The sequence below is a fragment of the Cavia porcellus genome, unplaced genomic scaffold (genome assembly GCF_034190915.1).
Source record: "Cavia porcellus strain 051 isolate PalLab524CR breed Dunkin Hartley unplaced genomic scaffold, mCavPor4.1 scaffold_20, whole genome shotgun sequence".
Classification (NCBI taxonomy): domain Eukaryota; kingdom Metazoa; phylum Chordata; class Mammalia; order Rodentia; family Caviidae; genus Cavia; species Cavia porcellus.
The window spans coordinates 32,347,197-32,361,023 of record NW_026947503.1 but is presented as its reverse complement, the minus strand read 5'-3'; the positions used below and the strand labels follow the sequence as shown (position 1 = coordinate 32,361,023).

Sequence of the window (13,827 nt, the reverse complement as noted above, 5' to 3'; positions counted from 1 at the left end):
AGAGCCTAAACCTCATGGCAATGTCCCACATGAGTCCAGATAAAAACCCAGAGCTCAGGACAATGCCTCCCACGAGTCCAACTGGAGATCCAGAGCCCACAAGAAGGACTCATGCCAGTCCCTCTTACGGATCCGTGCCAGGAAGACCCAAGGGTCAGCGGTGGAAACCAGAAAGTTTATGCCAGCAGGATGAAGGAGGTGTGCTAGTGGCATGAGGGTTCTATGCTGGAGCCGAGAAGTCACACTCACAACAAAGACCAGGGCTGTCCTGAAAGGCACCACAGTTGTCCTCAGCCACACAGAGGCCCCGAGCTCCTCCTCCGACAAGCACAGTCAAGTATGTGCCGGGAAGCAGCGTGACAAGTTCATCCTGGAGACCAAGGAGGACATGTCTTCCCCTCCAGAGCCAGAAAGCAATGCTCGATGTGAAGACCAAAGCTTCTCCAGAAGAACCAATAGCTCAGACAGCAACTCGTAGGAGAACCCACAATGCCTCCTTAACCCCTCAATCCTCTTCTCCACCTATTTATCCTGGCAGCCCTCCTAAGGTGGAGCATCTTCTCCCAATGCATGCTGATGTAATCCAGCTGGCGTTAAGTTGACCACCAGTTCTCAAACCATAACATCCATCCCTCGTCAACTTAATAACCACACGCATTTCCTTAAACTATAGTCCTTAGTGGCAGATTTGTTACATTAATAAAACAATTACATGTATACATAATTCTTTTTACACTTAATTCCTGCATCAAAACCAAAACATTTAAAAGGTGACCAAGATTCAATATTAAAACACAGTACTTTGACAAATCAACTGGGTTACAAACATATAAAACATTAAAATCACACTAAAAGAACAATTACAATTACAGTGCTTGCTTCTGATTAACATGGCATGGCAAGACTAAAATATAAGGATCTCCTGCAATTCAAATGTACTCTTGATTTTTCCATTGTCCTATTCTTCTAAATAACCATGTTCTCTGTTTCATCTTTACAACCCACAGTTCCAATGGAGCCTTCTTGGCCAAGTGTTTTAAATTACTCTACTGGCTCTTTGCTCTAAATTTTCTAAATTTTCAAAATAGATCTGGTTAGACGTTCTCTAAAGTAACCATGCTACCATCCTGAAAGTAGACTACATTGAAATTTTTCTGTCACCCAGGTAATATACCTAAATACAAACAAGAAGACCCATTTTCAGCCAAAGCACAATATACTACCTGGACTCCAGCAGACATTGCAGTCTTTCCGAACAGAAGCCTCCCAAGCTTCATCTTAATTGGCAGCATCTCCATCAGTACTTCGATCTTTCAGGTTCTGACCAGAGTCTCCAAAATAATACAGCACACAAAGGCTGTCTCTTTGGCCAGTCTCTAAAATGTTTTTCAGACTAATTTCCAAAGCTCTTAAATCACATGACCAGGCAACATAACAGCAATGACCCCACTCCTCTGGTACCAATTTCTGTTGTAGTCAGGGGTTGTACATCAAGAACAATTTAGATCAGGACGTGGAGTTTATAATATTTTTATAATGGTCACCGGGAGTTAACACAAGAAAATGCAGGAAATCTATCTGCAACACCAAAGACTTAGAGTATTTAGTCAAGAGTCTAAACCCCATGGCAATGTCCCACATGAGTCCAGATAAAAACCCAGAGCTCAGGACAATGCCTCCCACGAGACCAACTGGAGGTCCAGAGCCCACAAGAAGGACTCATGCCAGTCTCTGTTCTGGATCCGTGCCAGGAAGACCCAAGGGTCAGCGGTGGAAGCGAGAAAGTTTATGCCAGCAGGATGAAGGAGGTGTGCTAGTGGCATGAGGGTTCTATGCTGGAGCCGAGAAGTCACACTCACAGCAAAGAGCAGGGCTATCCTGAAAGATACCACAGCTGTCCTCAGCGACACAGGCTCCCGAGCTCCTCCGATGACAAGCACAGTTGGGTACGTGCCAGGAAACAGCGTGACAAGTTCATCCTGGAGACCAAGCAGGACATGTCTTCCCCTCCGGAGCCAGGAGGCAATGCTCGATGTGAAGACCAAAGCTTCTCCAAGAGAACCAATCGCTTAGACAGCAACTCTTGGAGAACCCACAATGCTTCCTTAACCCCTCAACCCTCTCAACACCTCCCTTCTTTTCCACCTATTTATCCTGGCAACCCTCCTCAGGTGGAGCATCTTCTCCCAATGCATGCTGATGTAATTAGCTGGCGTTACATTGACCACCAGTTCTGAAACCGTAACAATTAGAATGTTGCTATTTTCATGAACTTTAGATTTGTTTTGTTGTTTTTGTTTTGAATGTTTATAGATTATTTCTTTTTTTTCTTCAACTTCAAGATTTGTGAAACAAATACTTAAGTAACTGATGTTATAAACTGTAAGAGGAATATATTTTAAATTTGAGAGAAGAGGTCCAATTTGAGTTGAAGCTGTGTTTGATGTGTACAACGATTTTTCCTTTTTTGTGGTACTTTGGCTTTCTCTCCCTTCTTCCTTTTCCCCACAAATAAATCACCAGTTCTTAAAAGTGAATTATCACATGTCCATGGAATTCTTTATTGCTGCTTGTAAGTTGAACAAGTATTAACAGTGTGCTGACATATTCAAATGCCATTTCTGAAAGTGAGTTGTGCTACTCACTTCAGAAGCTCATACATTTGTATTTCTCAATATACCTGGCACATTTTTGTTTATTTGTATAATGACTTGCTTTCTGTATGCCTGTGAATTATGAATCCCAAATCAGTGGCTTCTGTCACTGCCTTTTTACATATTCTTAAGTTTTAATCAGATAAAATGCAGAAACGTGCATGATTTAGAACAATCTTTTGTTTTGTTTTGTTTTGGTACTGGGAATTGAACTCAGGACCTTGCACTTACCAGACAAGCACTGTGCCACTGAGCTATAATTCCCTGCTTAGGACAGTCTCCTTTTAAAACAATTTATGTATTTTAGTGTTTAGACAGTACTGTACTGAAAACTATGTGCCATGCCCTTTATATTTTCTCATTTGAGGGTCGATATATCCTTCTTTTACTCCTGATTCAAGATTTAAGTAACTTCATTTAGGTTGACTGCTTACTGTGAAAGCTGGAATTCTAATCTCTATCTTTGACTCAGTCCTTCAATTATCTGTAAAATGTAGCTTCAACATACAATTGTTGAATGTGGGCATGTGATGAGTATTAAAAGATACAAGGGGGGATACTTCTCTGTGTGAGGCCTATCATGTGATGAGGAAACAGGTATTTAAAAGATCACATTAGAGAAAAATAAGTGTTGGATACCAAGAGGCTGATGTATGTCCCCCCCCCCCCTTAATAAGTTCTAAAAAGGCTCAGAACCAACAGAGAAAACAGAAAGGATGAGACAGAAATAAGTAATGTAAAGATTGTACTTTAGGGTGACTAATATACTTGGTAAGACTTGATTGAGTGTGTGTGCCTTTGTACTAGTGAGAAGGTCGAACTTTAATGCTTTTGGGTTGTCAAACCCATTTTAATTCAGTCCTTTAAAACTCTTTAAGCATTGATTTTTAACTATGTGTATTGAGTTTCTCACTTGACTAAAGCACTTTTATCTACTCACAAATAAGTGAATTTTTGTGAAATATGTTCTCATTATGTGTATCTCTCTTTCTCTTTAGGTTATCTTGAATACCAGATGTCTAACAATTTTCCTTCCAGCATTAGCTGTTGTTTTTCACTGCCTCCCAAAAGATCAAAATTGCTCTGGAAATTGGAGACATACTTGATTTAAAAGAAAAACTTGAACAAATGGACAATATGTCTATTACGAATACACCAACAAGTAATGATGCCTGCCTGAGCATTGTACATAGTTTGATGTGCCATAGACAGGGTGGAGAAAGTGAAACGTTTGCAAAAAGAGCAATTGAAAGTTTGGTAAAGAAGCTGAAGGAAAAAAAAGATGAATTGGATTCTTTAATAACAGCTATAACTACAAATGGAGCTCATCCTAGCAAATGTGTTACCATACAGAGAACGTTGGATGGAAGGCTTCAGGTAAGTCGCATTGTTTTATTTTATTAGTTTTGTTTTGAATACTGGGTGTTGAACTCAAGGGCTCATGCAAGCTAGAGATCTGCTGTTCCACTGAGTACATCCCTAACCCTTAAGTTACTGCATGAAAAAACTTACAGAAATCTTGTTAGATTTAAAAATTTTATTTCTAGATTTTAGGGCTTAGTTTCTATAACAAATAACCTTTTGTATTTTGAAAATCTGAATACAGATACAGGCCTTATAATCACACCTAAATTCAAATTCTAGCTTTGATATGTGGTGATGGTCAAGTTAGTTATTTTAAGTTTTAATTTTCTTGTTTATAGAATAGAAATTATACTATTCCGAATGCGGGGGGAAGAGACCCTCAAATTCAGTTTTTTCTTAGTACATGCTTACAACACAGATCACTTCTGGGACTCTAAAGGTATGGAAATTTCTTCATACCCATAAGTAAGTAAGGAGTTCTGCAGTGAACACCATGTAGGTGTCTTCTAGTTCAATTCCGACACTGTCTGCCTGAAGATAGTGTTCGATCTCACAGATTAAGGGTTCAGTCCTGAAGATCGACTCCCACCTCACTAAACCCCAGAAGCAATAAATTTAGTTCTCCCATTCACTCTTCAAGTTTGATTAATTTGCTCTTCCTGCTCACAAAACTCAAACATATTTACCAGTTTATTATGAAGGATATTATAGAGGGTATAAATGAAGAGATATATAGAGCAAGTTAAGCTTCCACGCCTCTCTCCAGGCATGCCACTCTCCAAGAATCTCCACCTGTTCAGCTATCCTAGAGATTTTCCAACTCTGCTTGTTGGAGTTTTTATGGCAGCTTCCCTACATAAACATGGTTGATAAATCGTTGTGCCACAGTGGTCAGCTTTTGTGTACAGCCATGTTCTCTTCTCTGTAGATTGAGGAGTGATTCTGTCATGGTCTTTGCTGTGACCAGCCTCTAGCCTGAATCTTCCTAAGGGCTGCCGGTCGTCAGTCAACTCATCAGCATGTAGCTTTGTAAATTGCAAGATTTTAGGAGTTTAATGTTAGGAAACGGGGACAAAACCAAATACTTAGTTCACAGTATCACAAAAACAGACTTTGTAGGGTTGAGAACATATATAAAAGTTCCCTTCATAATGTCTGACACACCATTGCTGCTTCATAAATGGTTGTTTATATTTCTCAGGTGGCTGGTCGGAAAGGATTTCCTCATGTCATCTATGCCCGACTGTGGAGGTGGCCTGATCTTCACAAAAATGAACTGAAGCACGTTAAATATTGTCAGTATGCATTTGATTTAAAATGTGATAGTGTCTGTGTGAATCCATATCACTATGAACGAGTTGTATCACCTGGAATTGGTAAGCAGACTTCGCATTTATCCTTAGACATATAAAAGAGGAAGACCCAGGGCCTGGGATATAGCTCAGCAGCACAAGTGCCTGCCTGGCATGTGCAGAGTAAAGAAAAAAAAGACCTAATAGTGTTTTAGCTTTTCTATATTTACGTATTTGGGGATTATCCAGGACTTTAAGGGTAAAGAATGAGACATTTTTAATTAAAGTGTTTAAATCTGAATTTGGGAACAAGCTTGTAGTTTGGCTGCTAAAACTAAGTATATATAATTGATATTTGTCTACTTGGTACCATTGTTTCTGAAAAATAAGATAAAAAGCATTATAGATTTTAATACTTAAGTTTATATATATATTAGAAATTACACTACTTCTGAAGTGAAATGGTTCATAAAGTTTTATAATTTCTGACTTACATTTATATTCTGTAGCTTAAAATATAATGGGAGATACGTTCATGGTAATGATTAATGTTTCTTTTTTTTTCTCCTCCCTTTTAAAACATTAAGATCTCTCAGGATTAACACTTCAGAGTAATGGTAGGTAAAATGTTTCTTGTAACTTTCTGTATTTTCCTTTATCCTGACCCTTTTTTTTTTTTTTTTTTTTTGGTGTTGCTGTTGACATAGAAATAGTAAAGTAGGTATAGGTAACATTAACAGTAAAAACGTTTGGAAATGTAGATTTTGAGGATATTCATCGGCGTTTAAAACTATTTAAATCAACATAGCTGTTTGGATTTGAATTGTCATTTATTAACTAAAGATTTCCTAAAAATATGGTAGAAGGCACCAAAAACATTAATACAATAGTCACTTTAATATTTTTAAATTGATAAAAACTGGGAAGAAAATCTTACAGAACCAGTTTAAATGGGTGTGAGTACTTGTAATGTGTGGTAACATGCTCTTGAAAAATGCCAATAAGTCTGTTTTTTCTTCATTTAACACTTTCTGGGGGGAAGTGTCTGGGATTGAACCAAAGGCCTTGTTCTTATTAGGCCAGCTTCTTACCACTGAACTACAGCTCCTAGCTTTTATTAATGATAGTAAATTACAAGTATTAATGTTTTTCGAACCTTGATATATTTCAACTAAATAAAAAGTTCTTTAAAGTACATACTGATCACAGCTGATCTGATTGTATTTTAAGAAAGAAAAATGTTTCAAGGTGAGAAATTCAGTTAGAGCTATTTTTGTTTTTTAGTATAATATGTGAAAATAGAGTTCTGTGAAATTTTCAGCTCTGTTATTTAGAACTTGTTAAAGAAATACAATTTTGTAGAAACTAATTAATTTTCAGAGAAGCTCCGAAAGTCAGAATTGTCTCACCGTAGAAAAAGGTGTACTGTTCCAGAGGTAAATTAGTAACTTGGCACCTCTTCGTTGGGAGAATTTTAGAGGTGGACTAGTAATATTATGTGACTTTAAAACTTAAGAATACTATGCAAATCTGTTTATTTTTATTCTCCATTTTTCTTCCATCTTCCCAGTAATAGAGGAAGATTGTAGTACCTTGTATTACATCATTGTTAATGATAAAAGAGATTTCTGAGAAGTGCAGATTGGTAATGGGAGCTGTGGTGGTTTGGGAATGGTAGCTTTAAGGTTGCTTGAAGCCTTCCTCTTTGCCACACAGGCACTGATATCTTGTCACTTTGAAAGTAAATATTCAGATGTTCGTTCATTTACCATCTCTGTTTCTGGAGAAATAAAAGATATAGCTCAGTGAATATTAGGGATTGAGAAGCTACAGTGTTATTATAGGGGTATTAGTAAGGAGTCCGAAGTTTGAAGGCTCCTTGCATTTCTCTCCATCCTAAAATTACTGTTTTTCTAAGTACTTGTTACTGATGGGATTGATAACCTCTCTTCAGGAACTTTAAGGTGTATTCAGCCTTTTGAGCCCCCCTAGTGGTGGTTACATTAAGCCAGCCTTGAATGGCTTATTTTCTTAGAAAACAGGTATTTCTCAGGTCCCTTTGAATTTGGACAAGGCCAAGTAACTAAAAGTTAAAGAAATGGAATGACTCTTTAAGTTGTGAGAGGTGGGGTCTTGTAGTAATCCTTTCCTGTCTATTGTCTTTTTCATGAAAATTTCTATGACCACATTGATCTGTGTATTTGTTTTACAGATATTTAATGAGCATGTATTGTCTGGTACTGTGGTAGGTTGCAGTGATACTAAGATAAACAAGGCATGTTTTCTTCACTCAGAGAGTTTGTAGTCTGGTGGGAGAATAGAAAGTAAGAGAGCAATAATACCATCAGAGTATTGCTGTAGCTTATTTGCCAGTAGTGATAATGTAGACTTAGGGTAAGCTCAGTAGCATCAGCTTTTTTTTGTCAACTATGGAGCACACATTCCTTATCTCTCATAGACCATTTACAATCACTGTGCTGAAAATATGTTTAAATAATAAAACCAGCACTTAGCGAAAACTGATTATGTGTCAGGTACTGAGCTAGATTATTTGTGAGTATAGTGTCACCATTCTCATAATGCTTCTACATGGTAGCTAGGATTATCCATACTTTACCAGATGAAGAAACTGTTATGGAGAGGTCAAGGAACTTGCCCAACATTAGGATAGCTAAAAGGAGTTGGAATAATGATCTTGCTGCTAAGTATTTAAACAAGGAAAAATTGCAGTTCAGTAGACTTAAGTTTCATGAGGTCAGAGACACTTATTTTGTTATTGATATATCCCAAGTGCTAGAACAGTACCTGGAACATAGGTGCTCAATAAATATTTTTTTTAAATGAATGAATTTGTGAAATGATAGTCCATAAGAGAAGTACTGAACAGTTTGGTATCTGTTTTTTAGACTTTAAAAAGTATATACTATATGTTTTCTTTTAATTTTATTTTTTTGAATAGGCAATACATGGTCCATAAATCAAAATACTATAAAAAGGTATACAGTGAAAAGAAGTGCTCCCACCCCTGCCCCCATTCCCCCCTACTTCAGGTAATCACTTTTATTAGTTTCTGGTGTTTTCTTCCAGGGTTTCTTTATGCAAAAGATACATGTACAATTTCCCTCCTTTTTTACACAAAAAAGCATACTAGTGCACACTGTTCTGGACCTTGCATTTTTACAATATTTTTAAAGCATGCATATGACCAGTGTATTAACAGTATTTTGTAACTTTTTTTCTCTTAACAAAAATATGTTGCAAACTTCTATCCTTGTTGATAACTTCAGTTTTATCCAAGAAACATACAATTTAGACTGTTTCATTAAAAAGAAGATCCATAGAGTGGTAGAGGTTCCAAGCTGCCATTTGGGAAATTATTTAACATATTAAAGCAATAAAAATTTCTGAGGCTATTTAAAATAGGAAATAGTTGATACTTGAAGAAGTTATGATTGCCTATTAAGCTCTTTCAGTGTCAACTGAAAGGCAGAAGCAGTATCAAGTTGGCCAGTTATATTCTCAAGCCAGTAGCTTTCTCCTTACAGGCTAGCAATGCCAATATGTCGATAGTAAGTGCTAGTAGAAGCTCTCAGTCACTATAACAATAAAAACCCTAATATGTCCTGGAGTTAAATAGAGATGTCGATCTGTGAAAAAAACTTAGAACTTTGTTGAAGAATACAATAAAAACTGATTAAATGCAGACATGCTTTATGCCTGAAACACTGTTTTATTTTTATATATTTTTATAATTTAGCCAATAGTAATGATGAATGGTTAGGACCACTTTTTGGCCAATGAATGATGATGTGTTAAGCAACCTTTTGATGATCTTTTTTTGTTCCTATGGAATTTTCTAGAGAGAAACTTTGGAGTGGAGTTTGATGCATGAGAAAAAATTAAAGAGGTTGAATGGAAACTTGAAAAATGGATTATTCTTGCTGCTTTGTAGTTGTCTCAATTTAGTAAAACATAGCCATGTAACTAATTGATACTTACGTGTGATAGATTTTATTTTCTTCAATGGTGTACCTAGGAAAAAATAAGGGAAGTGATAATTTCTTACTTTTTTCTTGTTCTTAAACAAATAATACTGGGGATTGAACTAGGGCTTTTGCACTCACCTGTGTACCAGGCCTTTTAAGATTTTTTTGAGAGAGAGTCTCACTAAGTTGCTGATCCTGAGCTTGAATTTGTGATCTTCCTGTTTCATCCTCCCAGAGTGCTGGAATTGCAGACATTTACATGTTTCCCAGCTAATGTGCTGCTTCCTAATAGAAAGGGAAAAGATTTTCTTTGTGTTCTCTTACTAGAATCTAGTAGGTTGTGAAATTCTGGGGTAGTGTTAGTGCAGAAAGAGTAAAGGCTTGTTTTGCTAATGGTAAAAGGCAAACCTAAAACAATAGCCCCATACAAATGAGGCAGTCCTGGACAGAAAATGAGCATTATAAATGAAGTTCTCTTTCAGTTTTCTTTTTCTTACATTGAAGCAAACTATTCTTTAATTTGTTAATGCAATGATACTATGTTTTATTAGCCAGAGTTTGCTTATTAAACCATGAGCATACATGTGAAAAATACTGATTATTGTTTTTAAATATATTTATCAAACATCCTTATTTGTATTAGATTTCTAAAGGAAAATTTCAGTTTGACCATTCTAGAATTTTTGTTTAGTTCTAAACCTGTAAGGGACACTTAATATAGTTAAGTTTCAAAGAATGTATTAGTTGACAATAATTCTAGATCCTAGAAATGGATAATTGTCAGATCCCACTTAAATCTCCACAGTGTGAAATTTTTTAAAAAGCTATGTATTCAGTTTCAGCTTTGTCTTGAGTATTTGGCCTTTTTAACCAAATATTTTGACAGACATTTGGTTTTTGCCTATTTCATTTTACATAGAAATCTCTAGGTTTACAAAGATAGTGTAATACATCTTTAGGACTATTTCTGGAAGCTGCTTAGAATATACTTCAGCTTCAAATTTCATTCAGTCAAATTGATAAGCTGTATCTGATGCTACTACCTTAGATAATTTTTGCTGATAAAATAATACGCTTTCAAATATAGTTGATTTTTAGTTGCCCTATTAGTTGCATATAAGTTTTTTTCTGGGAATAAAAACTAACGTTTTAAAATATGTTTAATTTTTTGCGTAGCTCCACCAAGTATGTTGGTGAAGGATGAATATGTTCATGACTTTGAGGGACAGCCATCATTATCAACTGAAGGACATTCAATTCAAACCATCCAACATCCACCAAGTAATCGTGCATCGACAGAGACATACAGCACCCCAGCTCTGTTGGCCCCATCTGAGTCTAATGCTACCAGCACCACCAACTTTCCTAACATTCCTGTGGCTTCTACAAGTGAGTTATGTGTCGATATAGTCAGTAAATTGACTTTTTCTAGTCAGTCAATATTTATGGGTAATCACTTGGTAGAAAACTCCAAGTAAGTAAAAAATAAAAGTACTGTGATATATTTTACAGATAAAAAATTTATCTCCCTTTCCTTCCCCTCCTCCTCCATGTGTATGTCTCTCTATGTATGTATGTTTTGCTGGAGATTCAAATCCAGAGTTCCTGATGCTTGCTAGGTTAGTGCTTTATCATTAAGCCACATGGCCTAGTCTCTAGGGCAACAATGGCAAGGCAAGCCTTTTAGAGCTGTCAGTAGCCCACTGCAGCACACATGCCATAGGTATACTACCACTGCTCTAAAAATTAAAAAACATTAAATAGGTGTTGGAGTCGGTCCTGGAGAAATTAGTGCTTATAATTTATTTAAAAGTTCTTATATTGATGTATAATCAGTTGGATTTTAAGTAATGACTTTGATTATAATTCTGACTTAATGGTCTGATTTGTACTTTATTTACTAGTGCATGGGAAGAAAGAACTTTCTTAAATTTTCCAGATAGATTTTAGAGAAATTTTAAATAATGAACAAGTAGTTTTAGTCCAGTATTCTTTTAGTCTTGTAATCTTATTTTGCTTAGTTTAAGAGAACAATACTTTGAAGTAATCATCTCAGTGTCCCATTGTGCAAACTTAGAAATAAAAATTTTAAAAACATTTTTTAGAAATAAAAATCTTGACATAGTTACTATATAAACCTATCCAAATTAAATACTATTTTAATTTAAAACAAAAATTTTTTTTTCTCATTTTTTAACCTTTTTTTTAAAAATTAGAAGTCTGTTTCAAAAGAGTTCTTTCTATGGTAGAAAGATTAACAAAAGGCTCTTAGATCAGATTTTTTTTTTTTTTCCTTTTGGTGCTGGGATTGAACCCAGGGCTTTTACATGGCTAAGTTGTTAGGTAACTTCTCTACCATCAAATTGCATTCTTGGTCCAGGTTTAGGTTTTCTTGAGACTTAAGACAATGTGATCTATTTCTGTTTGTATTTCAATTTATTTTCAGTCATGAAAGGTTGAACATTTTGGTGCTTCACGAGTAGTGTTTTGTTTTATTTAAATGAATCATGCAGCATTGTTTTGGAATGTATATTGCATTATTTGTAGCTGGTTAATAAAAAGATTGTATTTAAGCCTGCAACAGCAATAGATTGTTGATCTGGAATGATTTGCTACCAAAGGATTTACTTTATTTACTTTAATGTCAGATCAGTTTCAGCATTGATATTTTGGTATTTGGAATAGATGGGAGATCGATTTTTCCAAGTTTTCAACTCAAGCATATCACAGCTTCACTTTTTCCAAATCTTTTTGACTTGCTACCTGAGAAGTGACAATCTCACTGTAGGTAGCTTATTTTCAAGTAACTCCTATGGATTTACTTTAGAATCCTTAATCACTTGGTGCTTTTGTTACCTATATTTTTTATAGTCTGTCTATATTTGAGAATATAGTTGAGAATATAGTTCACCAACAGAGTGAGTACTGATAGAGCATAAAAAAGTTGACAGCTGCGTACGTGTAGATTAGCGCTAGAACATAGTCATACTGGTATCTGTTTGTTTTCTGAAGATTGAATTTTTGTGTTTTTGTTAATGTTTACTTCATTTTTTTTTTTGGTTTAGTTCTCATGGGTGGGCTAAGTCCTATTTAAAGACCTGAAGAAGTAGTCTGAATGAAATGTGTTTAATTTTGTATTGTTATTTTCAGGGTAAATTTCTGTATTAAGTAATAAATACTGTGTGTTTTAGAACTAGTGGTAAAGTGTTCCTTTACTTTAAAAAAAAATAAATACATACATGATTAAAAGAAAGAAAAGAAATTAGACTAAAGTAGAGAAGTTTATTTTACATGATTATTTTACATGAGGTCATTTCATATAACTAACTTTGTCTTGGAATATGTAATGGAAATATTCAGTACAGTTAATTGCAATGGGTTACTTTATAAATTATTCTGATTTTGGTACCCAAATATCTTAGGGGTCCTTTCCAAATACTGTATCTGTAAATGAAAATCATTTAATTTCTGTTATGCAGTGACAGTGTAAGTTAAGTATATAAAGAATTACAGATGTTAAAAATGAGCAAAAATGTATTTGACTGTTAATTTGTAGAATTTTTTTTTTTTGTGGTGAGTAGCATGGAAAGTTGCCAAAAACATTATCTTAAAAATAATTAACTTGGGGGATGCTGAAATAGTCTCTTTAGCTTTTTACAATTCTTAGCTTTAAAGAAATATGAGCTGTAGAAAGGAGAGAAATGTTCTTTTATCTCTGATACTTTGAGCAGTGGTGACATTTATTCTTCCATCTGATTACATTCCTATTTAGGTAAGAAAAAATGAGGTGATATCAGTGACAAATAATAACAGTTATGTTATTTTAGTGTTCTCTAAATGAGATAAGCAGTTAATGCTTTAAGGAAAAAAAAATCCTTTTCTAGTTAAAAATAGCTTGAAAAGTGCCAGACTGTAACAAATATAGAACATTCATTATTTTGAGTAGGGTAAAAGCCAGAGGAAGCTTTGTCTTTTTGATCTGTTACATGAAGAAATGGCAGCTAATTTTACATAAGTCTAGGAATATGATATTTTTGAAAAGACATCATTGTGGGTTTTTATATGTATATGAAAAAATTTCAAAATAGATTGATAGTATTTTTTTTTAATCAGTACTGGGGATTGAACTCACAACCCTACGCTTGTAAGGCAGGCACTTATGCCACTGAGCTAAATCCCCAGCCCTGATTGATTGTATGTTGATTGTACAGTGGAGCTAGATTTTTTTTTTCAACTTCCTCACCTTCCCTATTGCATCTTATTTAATATACTGTATGGTTTTCTTTTATCGAATCCTACCATTTTGTTATTACCAGTACCAGTGCTGACAGTAATAAACTTCTCAGTTTTCAGCTTTTCCTTGAGCCTGAGTTTTTGCATGTCCTTGTCCGAAAAGTCCAGAAAGCTGCATAAAGTAGTCAAGGGTGAATTGATGTGCTTCTTAGTTTGTTATGATTGGCTAAATATGTAGTGGAATTTGCTGGCATTTGAAGAAAATATTTGTGGGAAAAAAAGGCCACCACAACTAGA

General features: G+C 35.2%; 1 protein-coding gene across 2 annotated transcripts in view; it reads left to right on the top strand.

Annotated features, from left to right (window-relative positions):
- Smad4 (SMAD family member 4) overlaps positions 1 to 13,827 on the top strand; it is a 64,434-nt gene that overhangs the window by 20,791 nt on the left and 29,816 nt on the right. For both annotated transcript variants that reach the window (XR_010041414.1, XM_003474029.4), the window contains exons 2-5: positions 3,653 to 4,031; positions 5,221 to 5,395; positions 5,899 to 5,928; positions 10,474 to 10,686. Coding sequence is in view for 1 of the 2 variants with exons in the window: in XM_003474029.4 (XP_003474077.1) it covers positions 3,783 to 4,031; positions 5,221 to 5,395; positions 5,899 to 5,928; positions 10,474 to 10,686 (667 nt within the window). In the remaining variant the exon portion in view is untranslated. The remainder of the gene's footprint in view (positions 1 to 3,652; positions 4,032 to 5,220; positions 5,396 to 5,898; positions 5,929 to 10,473; positions 10,687 to 13,827) is intronic.